This window comes from Cupressus sempervirens, chromosome 7 (assembly GCF_028749045.1).
Source record: "Cupressus sempervirens isolate cs-2001-9-10 chromosome 7, ASM2874904v1, whole genome shotgun sequence".
NCBI classification, from domain to species: Eukaryota; Viridiplantae; Streptophyta; class Pinopsida; order Cupressales; family Cupressaceae; genus Cupressus; species Cupressus sempervirens.
In genome coordinates, this window is record NC_143124.1 from 727575678 (window position 1) to 727590860 (window position 15183).

Genomic DNA, 15183 nt, shown 5'->3' on the forward strand with positions numbered 1-15183 from the left:
CCAATCATTAAGGAACTTTTATTAATATTTTATATCTAATGACATTTTGTATTTGTTGCAGGTCTAGAGATCTACGCGAGAGGATGGAGATGACGAAAAGTTACCACGAGTTGTCCTTGTTTGTGATGCAAGGATCATTCAATAACATCTACCGATAATCTCCACACTTTCTAGTTACTCAGTGCTAAATAATATTCATGAAGGCCCAATACTTGTCATGAATGCATCAAATATTTAGTAGCAACATCTTCAGGATGAAGCCCGACAGTTAAGTATGAGGAGGTCAATTTTGTGCGATAGATGTTGTGGATGTTGTCATAAGCAATCTAATTTTCATTCACGGCAATGGTCTAGGAGATGTCATGATCATGCCCTCTACATACAGAAATTGATGCAGCATTGATATGAAAATCGGGGGCCGGCAAATAACAGATAAAATGTTATCATGAAGAGCAAGGCCCTTATATTTTCATAGAATAAGTTACAACTAACTAGTGTGATTAGTTTTTCCGTGGTTGTATTTACGAAGAGGTATGTTGTTTTAAGAAGAGACTTGCATCTCTTCACTTGTTACAAATATGAGATGAAAAATCAAAGGACACATATATTTACAACTCCTAAAAAAAATTTACATACTATATATGCACTCTATAATATATTGCTTTTTCATTGGCAAAGAAATTGATTTTTGAACTAAGCTCGTGGATATTAGGCCATTGAGTAAATCTTTATATGCAATCTTGGAATTGAATTGCAGTGAATTGATCATCATTAATGAGTGTCTTCATTGCATTTTCTTTTCTAGCATAACCAGTAAGAATATTTATTTTCTTTATTTGCACAAAGCATTAGAGTCAGGAACACTATTAAGTTTTGTCCTTTATTAATATTTTTTAAAATTTTATAAATAATTTAAACATCAGATAAGTGGACGAGATCTTTTATAGCATTTTAAACTCGATTATCATAGATGTAGTGAAATATTAAATTGTTTCTGTATCAAAGTAACGAGAATCGAAATCGGATCGAAATCAGCAAAGGCCGAATTGAATCGTGAATTGCCCATGAATCGGCAAATTTTAAAAAACCCTTTAAATTTAGAGATTTTAACAATTTAAAACTTATTTCATGCACCCTTTATTGAATATAACTTAAACACACTATAACATCATCAAATATAAGTTAAAACTTAACATACATAAACATGGAACATAAATGATTAATCCATCACATACGTAACTATGTTACATGTGAAATGTAAATTGTAGGCTAGCTGAAGTAAATAGAAATCATGTGATCATAATGATTCAAATCATAGAATGTATGTAAGATGAAGATCCATAAGACAACAAATTATAAATGAATATAAGAATCTAAGATGAAGATCAATGAAAACAAAAAAAGGAAAGGCCAAAAAGAAAACAAAAAAAAATGTGTTTTATTAAAAAATTAAGTCCACTTAAAAGCCCTGTCGTGCGGTCGATTCATGGAGTCGATTCACGACTCCAAAAAAATCGCCCCGCCTGAATCAAATTGCCAAACTGGCGATTCTGGGAACTATGTTCTGTATCTATGACTAGTTTGTCTCCTTCAAAGTTAAAATGCAGTCTAGACTAGTTTGAAATTGCGTAAAAATAATTGATCCATCGCATCCTGATGATTAAAATTGTTTATAATTTAAGTGCATTGAATTTTATTAAGTTGTACATTATAAACTTGTAGTATTGACTCTATTGCCCTTCTAATTTTGGCACTAGTCATTATATTGCTCATGATTCATAATCCATACGCTAGCAATTATTTCATTTCTTTCCTTTGAAGAAGTAATATATTCATTTGTTGCAATAATCCATAATAATTGTTCTTTATTTAAAATGCTCTCACATTTATCTAATCATTTACTTTTGTTCTTAATTCGTAATTTGCAAATTTAATACTTTTCTATAATCCTTGTCGTTTGGGAAAATTTCATCGCATTCATATTCAAAACGATTTGTTATAACTATCTTGGACTTGAGTGATTTGTTCAGGATTAGGTATACCCACCTTGGCCTTGCAAAGCCAGAAGCACAAGGGATTTGGACTGTACCAATCAATCCTGTCACGTTGGCTATAACCGGTTGGATATCCCAACATTGAGTTGGCAAGACTCGTAAGATTCCAATCTTCGGTTTTGGGAACCAACACATTGTACAATGCATTATAAGACATAGAGAAGATAGATTTGGTGAATCAATTGGTGTTACAAGCTAGAGAGAATCAAGTGTTGATTTCCAACCACCATACCTCGCTCTTTTAGGTCCTCAAAGTAGCTCCTCAAACCAACTAAGACAAGGTATGCCAATTTGAATTACATCATTTTATTAAATTAGTAAATTTAAAATTCTTTTAATTACTACTACATGTGTTTTCCAATTACATTGAGCCTTATAATTATATACATTATAGGTATGCCACTTACTACATCTTCATGGAGAGGATGCTTGAGTTCCATGAGCCTCTACAATTGATGGTGGTGAATCTAGAGTGGACTTGATGGTCTAATTCCAGCTCTCTTGAAAGAAAATAGATCAAGAAAGACATCCTTGATGGCAGTGTGTGGACCACGATGAGGTAAGTTGCTGATTTTATTTAAAATTTTCAAATCAAATGTTAGTCTTTAGATTGCTGGTTTTTATATTAAATTAAAATTTCTAATCTTGATAATAATTTTTAAAATTATAATTCTTTTGAACTTTTTGTTTGCATTTTGCAGATATCTTTGCTCTTGCATCTCACACATCATAGATATCATTAGATATGTCGATACAGACTCTCCTAGTCTTGGAGAGATACATGAGACATTTGAGAGTTTGCTAGGGAAGATAGAGAAAACAATCTCCACTAGGATCCTACTTTGGGGTTATATGAGCAACATATTAGGCCAGTGCTACGCAAAGGTGAATAATAACAAATACCCCGCTTTATATGGCAGCCTACGCTCTAAATCCCAAAATTTATGTAGAAATAGATGGAGGGTGCCTCTGTGTGATGATCCAAAGGTATTAGATGGGTTCACACAAGCCATTGATAAGATGTTTTCAAAGTAGGAGGCTTCCATACTTCGAAAACAACTCCTTGACTTCACAAATCTTTGTGGCCCAACATTGAATAAACCACAAGCGACATTGGATAGAGGCATACTAGCACAAAAAGATCCTACCAGGTGGTGGATATGACATGGGAGGGATAACTAAAGGTGTTTGCCTCTAACCTTCTTGCACAAGTTGCTAGTTCCCCTAATGCATAGAGGAATTAGTCTACATATGCCTTTATCCACTCCCTCAAGAGGAATAGACCTATCTCTAGAGGAGTGGAGAAGCTAGTGATTGTGCATAGTGTTTTTTGACTTCAAGATCGTCAAACTCTAGAGTATAGGCAAACGCCAGCTCATAGTGGGATGTTGATACAAAAAGTGTGGCCAAGGTAGGTGAGGAGGAGACATCACTAGGATTGGCTGGGGTTCCATTGGATGAGGATGCACTTGCAGTAGAGCATGACAGTGGAAATGACTCAAATGACTTTGATTTTGATGCAATGTTGACAAAAGCATAATGTGTTTTCTTTTTCTATATTTTGATTTTTATATTGAGCATTAAACTATATGGAAGCACTTTAGCCTTTGGACATTTTGTATGTTAAATATATTTTTTTATTATCAAATGCATATTGACAATGAATTCCGAATTATAATGCAGATATAATATTGAATCAGTTGAAACTTGACTATTTACTTTCAGTATTTAGTATTCTAACAATTCAATGTTGTATATTAAGGTTCTATGATGTTTAAATGGCATGCTTTATCCATATTTCCATATGAATGTAATGTATATGCAAATTTCCCTATATTTTATGTAGCTATCCCCTTGGCATACCCAAATTTGGCCAAAAATAATTGCCATCCTGGAAACTTGGGGTAGCACTGAAAATATTAAAAGGTTTGGCCAGGGGCAAGATTGGCAGTGAGGAACCTGAGGTAGACAAGGATTAGACAAAAAACTAGCTATGATGTGAACTAAGATGTTTATTTCATAATCATATGGTCATTGACAGCCTTCATCAGTGTGGAAGTATTACATGAACAATAATGAGGGTATGCACTACCTAGATAGAACCATATCTATAGGCAACAACAAGAAGCAGAAACCCAAGGGAAAAAATGACAAACTATTACAGAAATATTTGCATGGACAAGTTCCATTGAAGTCAGATGGAGATGGCACCCTAAGCCACCTGTTGAATCCGTGCTGTAATTCTTAAGGTGAAGAATATATTCCACGACCTGAAGACAACTTACTAATTCATAGGACATCAAATAGATTTTCTCTCAGCTACACAAAGTTGATAGTTAACTGTTACAACCCTAAATCAAAATGAAAGAAGCATCGAATCCAAGAACTGTCCATTGAAAAAATTAGTAATCCAAAACCCAATCGAAAATAAGGGAGTGAATATTGTGTCACTTGAAAAAAAAATGTCTAGAGATTTCTAGCACTGTAAGGTATAGCTATACTTTATTATTTGACAAAACTAAAAGTAGAAAAAGAACAATGTTCTTTGATCCTCTTTCATTATGGACTGGCTAATGTCAGGCAACCTCAATGTTTATGTCAAAATTACTTAAAACATTAAAACAGTGAAAACCAATCAAAATAGAAAAACAAGTCTAAACATAAATAGAACAGTGGAAGTGCTCAATGCAGACAAAACATTATGGTAAGTTACCTATAAGAGAAATGTTTGAGTTTGCTGCATACCCAAGAGTGTGACAAAGATAATAACCTACAAAAATGACACATTCTTTTCAGAAAAACATGTATATATCCAAATAAGTATTTCAGGAATTTATTATCCTGCCTATATACAAACCTAATTTCTTATGCTATTCATGTGCATGTCTTTATATGATTGGTAAGATGGCAACTCATTCAGTGCCTAACATTAAAATCATACCTATACCTTCAAAAATAGCATATAAACATACTTGGAATTTAAGATTATACTTGAATGGTTTTAAGGAAATTCACTAAAATGGGGAAAAGAACTTTAGTGTTGCATTATGAAGAAGAAAAACAACGGAATTGTTATACTAAAGAGGATTTGAAGATACATTCTACTGTAAAGCTTTCTAATATTTACAACTCACTCACATGTTTTTGACTGAGAGAATACAGTCACACATACATAGTTTAAATTTATATGCTAGAAAAGGATATAGAAAATATAATGATAAAATACTAGAGGATCTGACTCCACTCAGAGTGATGATTAACAACTAAGTGCTACTATTCCTCAATAACCACCACAAGGTATCTTTGAATGCTTGTGATGGTTGCAAATAACCAAGGTTCCAAGGGTACACATACCAAGACCCCTGGTACATGTACTGGCTATTGGTATGTGTATCCCATACTAGGTAGTTGCCTACATATGTACCCTACAACCGGAAATGCCACATCAGTTCGCAAATTTCTCCCCCTCACAAAATGTTAAGAAAACTACCACATAGATTAAGATGTCTGATTTTTGCTTCAGTTTTGCATTTGCATATCAGCTTGTTGCTTATCAAGCCTAATTCAATATGTAGTCAGTTTGAAACTTTGATACAATATTGATTAAGAGTAAACTACTAAACTTTTTTTTATTTTCAGTGTTCAAGTTAGAACTACAAATTTATCATTTGCAATATGTCATTATATGATTTATGATCTTCTTGTTCATATTTAAAGTTTGTCTTCTTTGTTATGCATCTAAAGTTTAAACATTCAGCATATATATATATATATATGACTGATGACTCATTTTTCCAGATTTCTTGTTTTGAAAGCTCAATGTCTTATGACTCGTGACTCATTTTTTCAGATTTTCTATAATAACAAATTTTATTTTATTTTTTAAATTAGGCATTCCCATGTACCCTTGTCCCCGGTTTTGAAAAATAGATGTACCCATACCCAAAGTACCCAAGTACTCATGCAACCTTGCTAATAACCTTTTGACTTTAACAAACTATGTAATATTAACTAGTATTAGCATCATTTATAGGCCTAGCAGTTAGCACACAAAGTACCCAACTACTCGTGCAACCTTGCTAATAACCATTTGACTTTAACAAACTATGTAATATTAATTAGTATTAGCATCATTTATAGGCCTAGCAGTTAGAAGACAAAGTACCCATTTGCTCCCTGTACCAACTACAATTTGTAATGTCCCACAACCTGATGGCGTAGAATGTTGAAACCTGCAAGTATTTGTTAGTAAAAAGTTGAAAAGATTACATATAGAAACATTGCTTTAGTATTAAATCCATACAATTATTGAACTAAATTCTACCCAAGCTACCCTTCCTAATCCTTGAGAGGAGTCCTCAAATTACCTAACCCTCTGGTGAGAACTATGTCTCGATTAGGTGATTATCATGGAAAAGAGCATCTTCCTTAGGCCTCTCTCACTACTTGGTAGAGATCCCACCTCTAACCAAGTCTCTCCTTCTCTGACATATGCATATGTTTGACCACTACAATATATATTGCCTCTAAGGATTCTACATGAACCCTTCTCTGAATTCCTATTTGGAATCTCAACATTTGGTTTAATTTCTGAGTCTCCTTATAATGAAACTAGATATTAAATCAAATGTTCTCTGCCAAGATTTTCCTTGGTTTTCTTATGATCTCTCCTTTTTGTTATAGATACATTACGTACCTCTGTCCTGTAGTATTAACTCTCAATTGTTATTTGCTATCACTGTCTGGATATCACAGATTTTTGATGTTTCTCTTTATCTCTGATATGGAATCAATATACTCGGCTATCAATATGATTTCTTATGGCTTATCCTATAATGATGCTGGGTTACTTATCCTCCAGGTATCTGCAAAGAAGGTGACGGCCAAATCTGAGTCTGGTGTTACATATCCTTCCAGGGAAGATCAGTGTGCTTGATACTTAAAAGTTCTTTCTACGTATACATGATATTATCTCGGCTAAGGTTTGGAACAGGCTTGAAGACTTTGAACACACTCCTCCTTCCAACGATGGGGGCGAATCTTTCTTTCCGCTCGGTCTGAGATGGCACAGTGCTCAGCTTCTTCTATAACTTGTCGTATGAATTGTATATTCAGTTCCTTTTCTGCCTTCCTTCTATCTCTTATTCGATCCCAATATATATTGCATTTACATCCTTTGGCTTGCGTTGATTCGATTAATGATTTGGTATCTCAGCCAAATATAAGGAGTTTGATACTTTATGTTAGAATAACTTTGATTTTACAATTTTCTTATTATAATAAAAGAAATTGCTTTTAATTGTTTATTTCCTTATTATAATATAAAAAAATTCTTTTCATTACAATTCATTATAATACATATATTCATTTCCTTATTATAATTAAAGAAATTCATTTTAATTATAATTCATTATAATATTTATGAGCATTTCTCTAATTATACAAAATATGCTTTTAATTATGATTCATCGATGATATACATTTATGAACATATTATTTTTGGGTTTATTACACAATTTATGCTATTTACTTTTTCATCGAAATACTAAGTATTAATACAAAAATTAGTAATCCTACAACGATTTCACCTGTAGTCAAGATTGTAGTTAGCAATTATGTCATTCTTGCCATCTTATCAAAGCGAGTTAAGTATTATTTCTGCCCTACTGCCAAGCTGTCAAAGTGTTGATCTACTTTTGTCAAACCTGACAATGTTTGGAGGTTGCTCAACAAAAGGGAAGCATAATGAATATAGATAACAATGCTCTTGAATTGCTAGCAATTCCTCCAACTGACATATCAGCAAAAGGTGAAGGACCACAGTAGCAGTATAGAATTTTTTGAAATTAAACATAGGTGTGATGTCCCCATCCTATCCATGAAACCAATCAAGACATAAGAAATATATTTTGGTCCAGGTGTGGCAGCAATATGACATCCTCACATTAGTAAGCAGTAGAAGCAATAATTTTATGTAGCATGAAGTAGTTTTGTGATATGGTACCTTGTTTTGCCTTTGGTTTTTTTGTTTCTTTTCTGTTTTGAAATGGTTTACAGAGGATAAACAAAGTGCACATAGTAAAGCATCTTGCAGCAATTTAACAACTTAGGAAACTGTCCAAATTCAGAAATATACGAAGCTAAAAATTTCAGATTTTATTTTGATCTGGAATATAGCTCTTGCCAAAAGTTAGAGCAACCCATATCATCAAATAACATAACATATCTCATTCAAAAATACCCATAAAATGTAGCATTGGAATCACTCCCAATATGGATGTCAAACTTCAAAAAACTCCACCAATGATAAGATAAGATTAGATAAATTTATCAATGCCCAACAAAAGAGCAACCAAAGGGTCCAAGGGACTACTTGAAACAAAGCAGTAAGATTGCATACAGGAGTGTAATGTCCCCATTTGTTGCCAGCATCAGAATTTCAGGGATTAGCCTAATATTGGATCCTCATAGGCTAATAAGGTTGGTTAGAGAGTCTTCTGAGGATTGATTCATCTCCAACATTCAAGGATTTATGGATTTGGCCTTCGTTCAATATTTTTTGAACTCCATTTGCCATACTTACTATGTCTAGTAAGCCAAGAGTAATAGAGATGGACCCTTTCTAATTTTAGAAAGCGTATTTGGTCACATGGGGATTTATGAGGAGAGATTCCTTTTTCTGACAGCATGGCAATCAGACAAGTATTTCAAGAGATATTAAAGTTCAAGTAATTTATTTTAATATTTTAGTGTTATTATAAATTTATAAAGTCACTTTATGACAAAATAACTTAAGTGACTAAAAAACGAAATAGTTTTTTATCCCACATTGCTAAGTTGTTCATACCTCTCCTCATTTCGAAGTTATAAAGGAAAGCATTTGCATTGGGATTGAAACAACAAATATATATGATATTTCTTCAAATCCTAATGGTTGCTTTAATGTGACTAGATATTTTCCGAAGGACGAAATCCCTAAGGAAAGTGGTGAGACTAGACGAAAACCTAGTGGCTCACGTTATAATTACAGGACTAAGGCTTCGAATTAAAGGTCTGGACGTTTGCTGTAGGAGCTTTAGACAATGCACAGGTACATGGTGATTGAGCGCCCAGAATATCAGTTGGAATATAAAGTTTGGCAGCAATCAGTGGAGCCATTCTATTGGCAACAGAGAGACTCACTTTAATGTAAGTTCTGTCCGTTTTGGTATCAGAATACAATGTTAGCATTTCCTGGTGTCAAACAAAGTAGCAGAATAAGGGTAGCAAGAATAGTGGACAGTGTCTCAGACTTATACTGTAGTGCAGTACTGTTATAAATATCTACATTCCAACAGTGACAGCAAGGAAACTATAGTGGGTCTGCACGCAAGGAACAGTGGAACCAAATCAAACATCAATCAGTGGGTCACGGTTTCAATACACAGGCATTCTCCATTCTAATCAATGACTACATATAGCTGGAGTAGCATCATGTCAGGAGGAGTAAATCATAGTTGAGCAATACAGCTGTGAGCCTCTGCAACACACAGGTTCCATCATTATTCTTGCATACGTTTGAGATTTAAGTGTAGTTAATGGTTGAAGAAATCTCTCAGTAAATGTTTCAACATTAGGCATGATATTTAAAACATTGTATGAGTTTGCTTCCCTGAGATTATTTTATTACATACGAGTTTCGTAGTCATATTGTTATGCAAACTGGATTCAAATTATTTACAACATCAGAACATATTATCAGGATTATGTACCAAGTATTTGACAGAAATACCTCTAGCCAATAAAAAGGGAACTGCATCTCAGTGTAAAACCAGACTGAATGTTATATTTCTGAATGTTTGGATGGTCCTATGATACTCCATACGTGTAGTGAGCCAACTGTCTTTCAGTCATTATAAATTGTTGTTTCATTTCCTCAAATGCAACTTATCCTGTGATTTAATGTATCTAACATATCAATATTACGACCCTTGTAACCATTAAACCAAAGTTGCTGAACAGTGAGGATTTACGATTGTTAAACTCAATATCATGGAGCCATTTAAAACTAATAGCAGTATTATGCATGCCAACCGTTTGTTAGAATTCCTTGGTTAGAAGTTTAACTCTTTTCTTCAGTTTTCAAGGAGGAATATTACAAAGAGCACCAAACAGTGCCCCGGAAAGAAGATTGAACAAAAATCAAAGGAATTGAGAAAGAAGAAACTGCCAAACCAAGCAACCTAGTAAGTTGTTCCCAAAACTAGGAAAAAGTCCAGAACCAACAGATAAGCCCTAGGACAAGAGATCACATGTCATCTCCGAGAACCCCTGAAAATGCTAGAAAAGGCCGCTTCTGCCTGAAGCATCTGCGAGGTCTCACATCTTTGGGGAACCCAAAAAGAGGATTTAGTGCCTACTTGGTACCCCATGTCTGGGGAACCGCGGAAAAGAATGAGGTGATGAGCTGGTCAGAGTGTGATCTCTGGGTGGAAGTCGCTGCGAAGTGAGGTCCTGAAGCCTCCGCACCTCCTGAAGATAGAGGGCAAAGCACCTCTTGTCCATACATTTGAAAAATGTTGGGAGAGGCTGAGTCTCCCTGAATAAGCAATAAACTCTCCCTCTGAACTCATAAGATAAGATAAGATAAGATAATGATATTAATGTCCAACAAAAGACCAAAAAGAGGTCTATAGATGGGGCAACGAAGCGAGTCTCTGTCTCGGCCTCTTCCAAGCCACAAAGATGGCAGATGTTATCCTCCCTAGCCAAATGGTGATTGATCTGGATGTAGAACCTATGTGAGCCCACTCTAATAGAACCAAGAGAGATAAGTAATGTGTGAGACCAACCATGAGGCAATGTTCCACATAGAATGCCATCCTTGGGAGAAGCGCCCCACAGGGACTAGCCCAAGTAAGAATATATTGTCTATACATGTTCATCCTAATATGCATGTTCATCTCTTGTTGAGATGGCAAAAGAAGGGATGGGGCGTCCGAGGAATTCTGGAAAGGGGGAGGCGATCCATATCAATCTCAATCGAGCCCAAAAGAGTTGAGGCTTGAGCAAACCAACAATGAGCTCAGTCGGTGGAATTCAAGCATACAATAGCCTCTAAGGAGCAATAGGCCAGGTATGAGAGCAATAGGCCAAGTATGTATTTGCGATGTCCCTCAAGGGAGTGAAGCAATACAAGCAATGTAAAAATAAAACTAAACCAAAGATAGTACCAAGTTTGAAAGGACGGCCCCCAAATTTAGCAAGGACAATATTGTGCGGAGTAGACTGTCTATATTTGATAATATGTCGAAGGAAAAGAGTTTGGACCCGCTCCACAGAAGCCCTATCTGTCTCTAATGAGGACGACCCCCAAACAACAGAACCATAGATTATAACAATGTAGTTTCTCACTCTAAGCACCCCCAAACTATAGCTTGGAAAAGAAATGAATAAACAACAAAACCTCCTTTAATTCTTCTTCAATCAGCCTCTAACAAACTAATATGCAACATGCCTCTATCAAAATTGCAATAAACTCTACAAGTATGCCCAACAATGACCTCTGAGATGCAATCATCAAGATATTCTCCAAATCATGTCTCTCAACAACATGGAGAATGTTGCCTCTAAGAGGTTTAATCCACACAAACCTTCAATTGAAACACATCCAACTCCAAAGCCGCAAAGGGTTTCCAAAGATAAATATCAAGGAAGATTCACTCAATGTGCCCAAATGAGAGCCCCAATCTAGTTTTTATAGCTTTCTAGTAGTTTTTTCATAAAAAGTACATTTTTCTATTTTCCATGATTTCTTTGGACATGTTTTTCTCCTATTTTTCCAAGAATATTTTTTCCGTTATTATTTCAAGAATGTCTTTCTATTTTTTTTTGGGAGTGCATCTCTTTTGCTTTTATTGAATAAGAATTACTTCGCTTTGTAATCTCTCAATGTAGCATTAATAAATAAAGGTCCATCCATTAATATAAATCAACTTTGATTTATTATTTGGGGAAAGTCATTGCAAAGTGAGGTTTTGAAGCCTCCGCGCCTCTTGAAGATAGAGTGCAAAGCACCTCTAGTCCATACATTTGAAAAAGGTTGGCAGAGGTTGAGTCTCCTTGAATAAGCAGTAGGCTCTCCCTCTAAACTCATAGTAGATGGGGCAACAAAATATGAAGTTAATCTCTGTCTCGACCTCTTCCAAGCCACAAAGATGGCAAATATATCCTCCCTAGCCAAATGGTGATTGATCTGGATGCAGAGCCTATGTGAGCCCACTCTAATAGAACCACGAGAGATAAGTAATGTGTGAGACCAGCCATGAGGCAATGCTCCGCATAGAATGCCATCCTTGGGAGAAGTGCCACACAAGGACTAGCCTGACTAAGAATATATTGTCTGTACATGTTCGTCCTAATATGCATGTTCATCTCTTGTTGAGATGGCAAAAGATGGGATGTGCATTGATTCATTCATTTACCTCAATATGGTAAACATTTGGCGTTGTTGCTCAATGGGCCTCGTATGCAGGCAGACGGATGAAGACTAATGCTGAATCAGTTGAACAAGAATAAGAATAAGCTGAAGGAAAAGGACGAAATACACACCACGCAGGAAAACTTAATTTTGGCACAGCAAGCCAAACATAGATGAAGGTTTCAGCAAATTACTGACGAACACCGTAGCACGAAAGAATTGTTGGAGGAGACTCGACAATGAGTGGAATTGGTGGAAGAAGCAAGCGAGGAGTTTATGAACCTGCATACGCCGAGGGAAGAGAATCTAGAGGGAAGAGGATTGACTCGCACGGCTCGGAGTGCCGAGGGAGCACGAGCGTGGAGTGACCTCTTCGTCCGAGATACACTTCCGGAACGGACAGCTTCGGTTGACGAAAACCCTTCACCAAATAGCACGACTGTCGAAAACAGTGTGGGTGTACAGAATAGTGCGGGTGTTGAGAACAACACAGTGTGCACAGTAGCGTGGGTGTGCAGAACAACGTAGGTGTAAAGAACAGTGCGACAGTGCAAAACAGCACGAGAGTCCAAAACAGCACGAGAGTGCAAAACAACGCAAGTACACAACAAACCCCTCAACTTTGAATACTAATGGCAGGACAAAAGGAAAAGTTGTCAAAATTTGATGGTGATGGAGCAACTGATCCGATCCGACATTGTAAAACATGCAAAACAATTTGGAGGGCAAATGGCATAATAGACACAAACAAATGGGTCTGGCAATTTCCAACCACCCTACGAGGTGTTGCAATTGATTGGTTCGCCGATGCAGATACCCAAAAATTAACCACTTGGGACAACCTTAAAAAGGAGTTTAGTGCCGAATTTCAACTGTTGCGCGACGACAACAAAATTGTAGCGGAGATATACAATACGAAACAGGGGAAAAATGAAACGGTCTGAGTCTACACAAGGAAATTAAAAGATTTGATAAATAAAATGGAAAATAAACCGGCTGACGAACTACAAAAAAGATGGTTCATTGAAGGCCTACACTCGAAGTTGCAGAAGAAGATGAAGATTGTGTCACCACCGTCATACAATGGAGTGTACAACTTGACAATGAACCTGGAAAGTGAGCAGAAGACAAAAAAGAAGAAGAGTAGTTCGTCTGATTCAAATGATGACGCATCTTTAGAAGAAGAGAGCAGTGATGACAAAAAGGACAGCAAGAAGGTTCGCACCCTTCAAAAGGATATGATTTGGATGATGAAAGAATTCAAGAAAATGCAGAAGGAGACCAAGGGAAATAAGCTATGGTGCACCAAATGCAAGAAAGAAGGCCATATGAAGGGATCATGTCGGAAGGAAAAATTTTGCGAGATTTGCCAAATCATAGGACATTCCGCAAAGGAATGCCCTTTCAATTTGAAAACACAAGGTCCTCAGCAAGTGTTTTTGACACAGGAGGCTTCTGTGTCAAGAGGGAGCAGGAACACTAGTACGGAAGGTGCCACGTCGGGAGGGTACAGAAATAATCGGCGAGGACAAAACAACAACACTGGCAACAATAACAATGGCAGCCGAAGTCGAATTCAGTACGATGTGGATGGCCGATCGTTCAATGCCACGCATGTAATTTGTGGGGCCACTTTGCTCGTGACTGTACAATGGCAAACACACCAAAATTATTATGCAGATGGTGCGGACCTAGCGATCATGAAGATGCCAAGTGCCCGAAGTCGGGAGTAAATTTGATCACCATCAGGACAGACGAAGAGGAGGTTTTGACCATCACATGGAAGCAAGCGAAAGTGTACCCCGACTTGATGGAAGAAAAGAAGCGACTGGAGGAAGCACGGGCAGAGATTCAAAAAGCAAAGCAGGCAAAGAAAGCACACCTAAAGGACACTACTGGTACCTCCACAGGGAACTGCGCAGAATAGAACATTGTATGGCAAATATTACAAGCCAAGGTACCAGTCAAAATAAACGATCTACTGCTCACAATGCCTCAACTCTATTCGGCACTAACAAACATTGCTCCAATGGCTAAACTACCATGAGAACACGGAAGGGAGCAGGAAAGTGGAGCAAGTACAGCAGACAAAAGGGAGAAGGAAAGTGGCGCAAGTGCAGAGGATCCAATGTTGCTAGCCCTCTCATCCGGACGGCATTCGGCAGTAATCGAGATGGAAATTGTGGGAACTATTCTAACAGACACGATTGTGGACGGAGGGTCCGATGTGAATGTGTTACCGGAGGATACCTGAAAGAGGTTGGGACAGCCGACGTTGTGGCCACCTACGTTCCAATTATTAACAGCAAACCAACACGGGATCAAACCGTTGGGAGTTTTGATGGCACAGCCAGTGACTATCGGAACCCAGCCATTCCTGTTCGACTTTGTCGTCACCCCACTAAAGAAGAGAGGATATGAAGCCATTCTAGGCCAACGATGGCTCATACAAGCAAAGGTTAAGCATGATTGGAAGAAGAATACGCTATCAATGGAGCGCAGAGGTAGAAGATTCATAATTGACCTACACACACAAATGGTAGGTGAGGAGGTAGCATCGTCAAACTCAGAAGGTGAAAGCGAGAATGATGATGAAGGGAAGAAGAGAATGGAACCTGATGAAGAGGGAGTATTGAGATTGGAAGGAGGGTCAAATGAGGATGACCTAGA

The 15183-nt window shown here is 36.8% G+C and overlaps 1 protein-coding gene across 3 annotated transcripts in view; it reads right to left on the bottom strand.

Moving 5' to 3' along the window:
• The window catches only part of LOC149549294 (autophagy-like protein), a 172612-nt gene that overhangs the window by 47954 nt on the left and 109475 nt on the right, over positions 1 to 15183 (bottom strand). For 2 of the 3 annotated variants that reach the window (XM_089792740.1, XM_089792739.1), the window contains one exon: positions 4768 to 4824. The exons of the other annotated variant lie outside the window; for it this stretch is intronic. In XM_089792740.1, coding sequence (XP_089648866.1) covers positions 4768 to 4824 — 57 coding nt within the window. The remainder of the gene's footprint in view (positions 1 to 4767; positions 4825 to 15183) is intronic. 3 annotated transcript variants of the gene reach the window in all.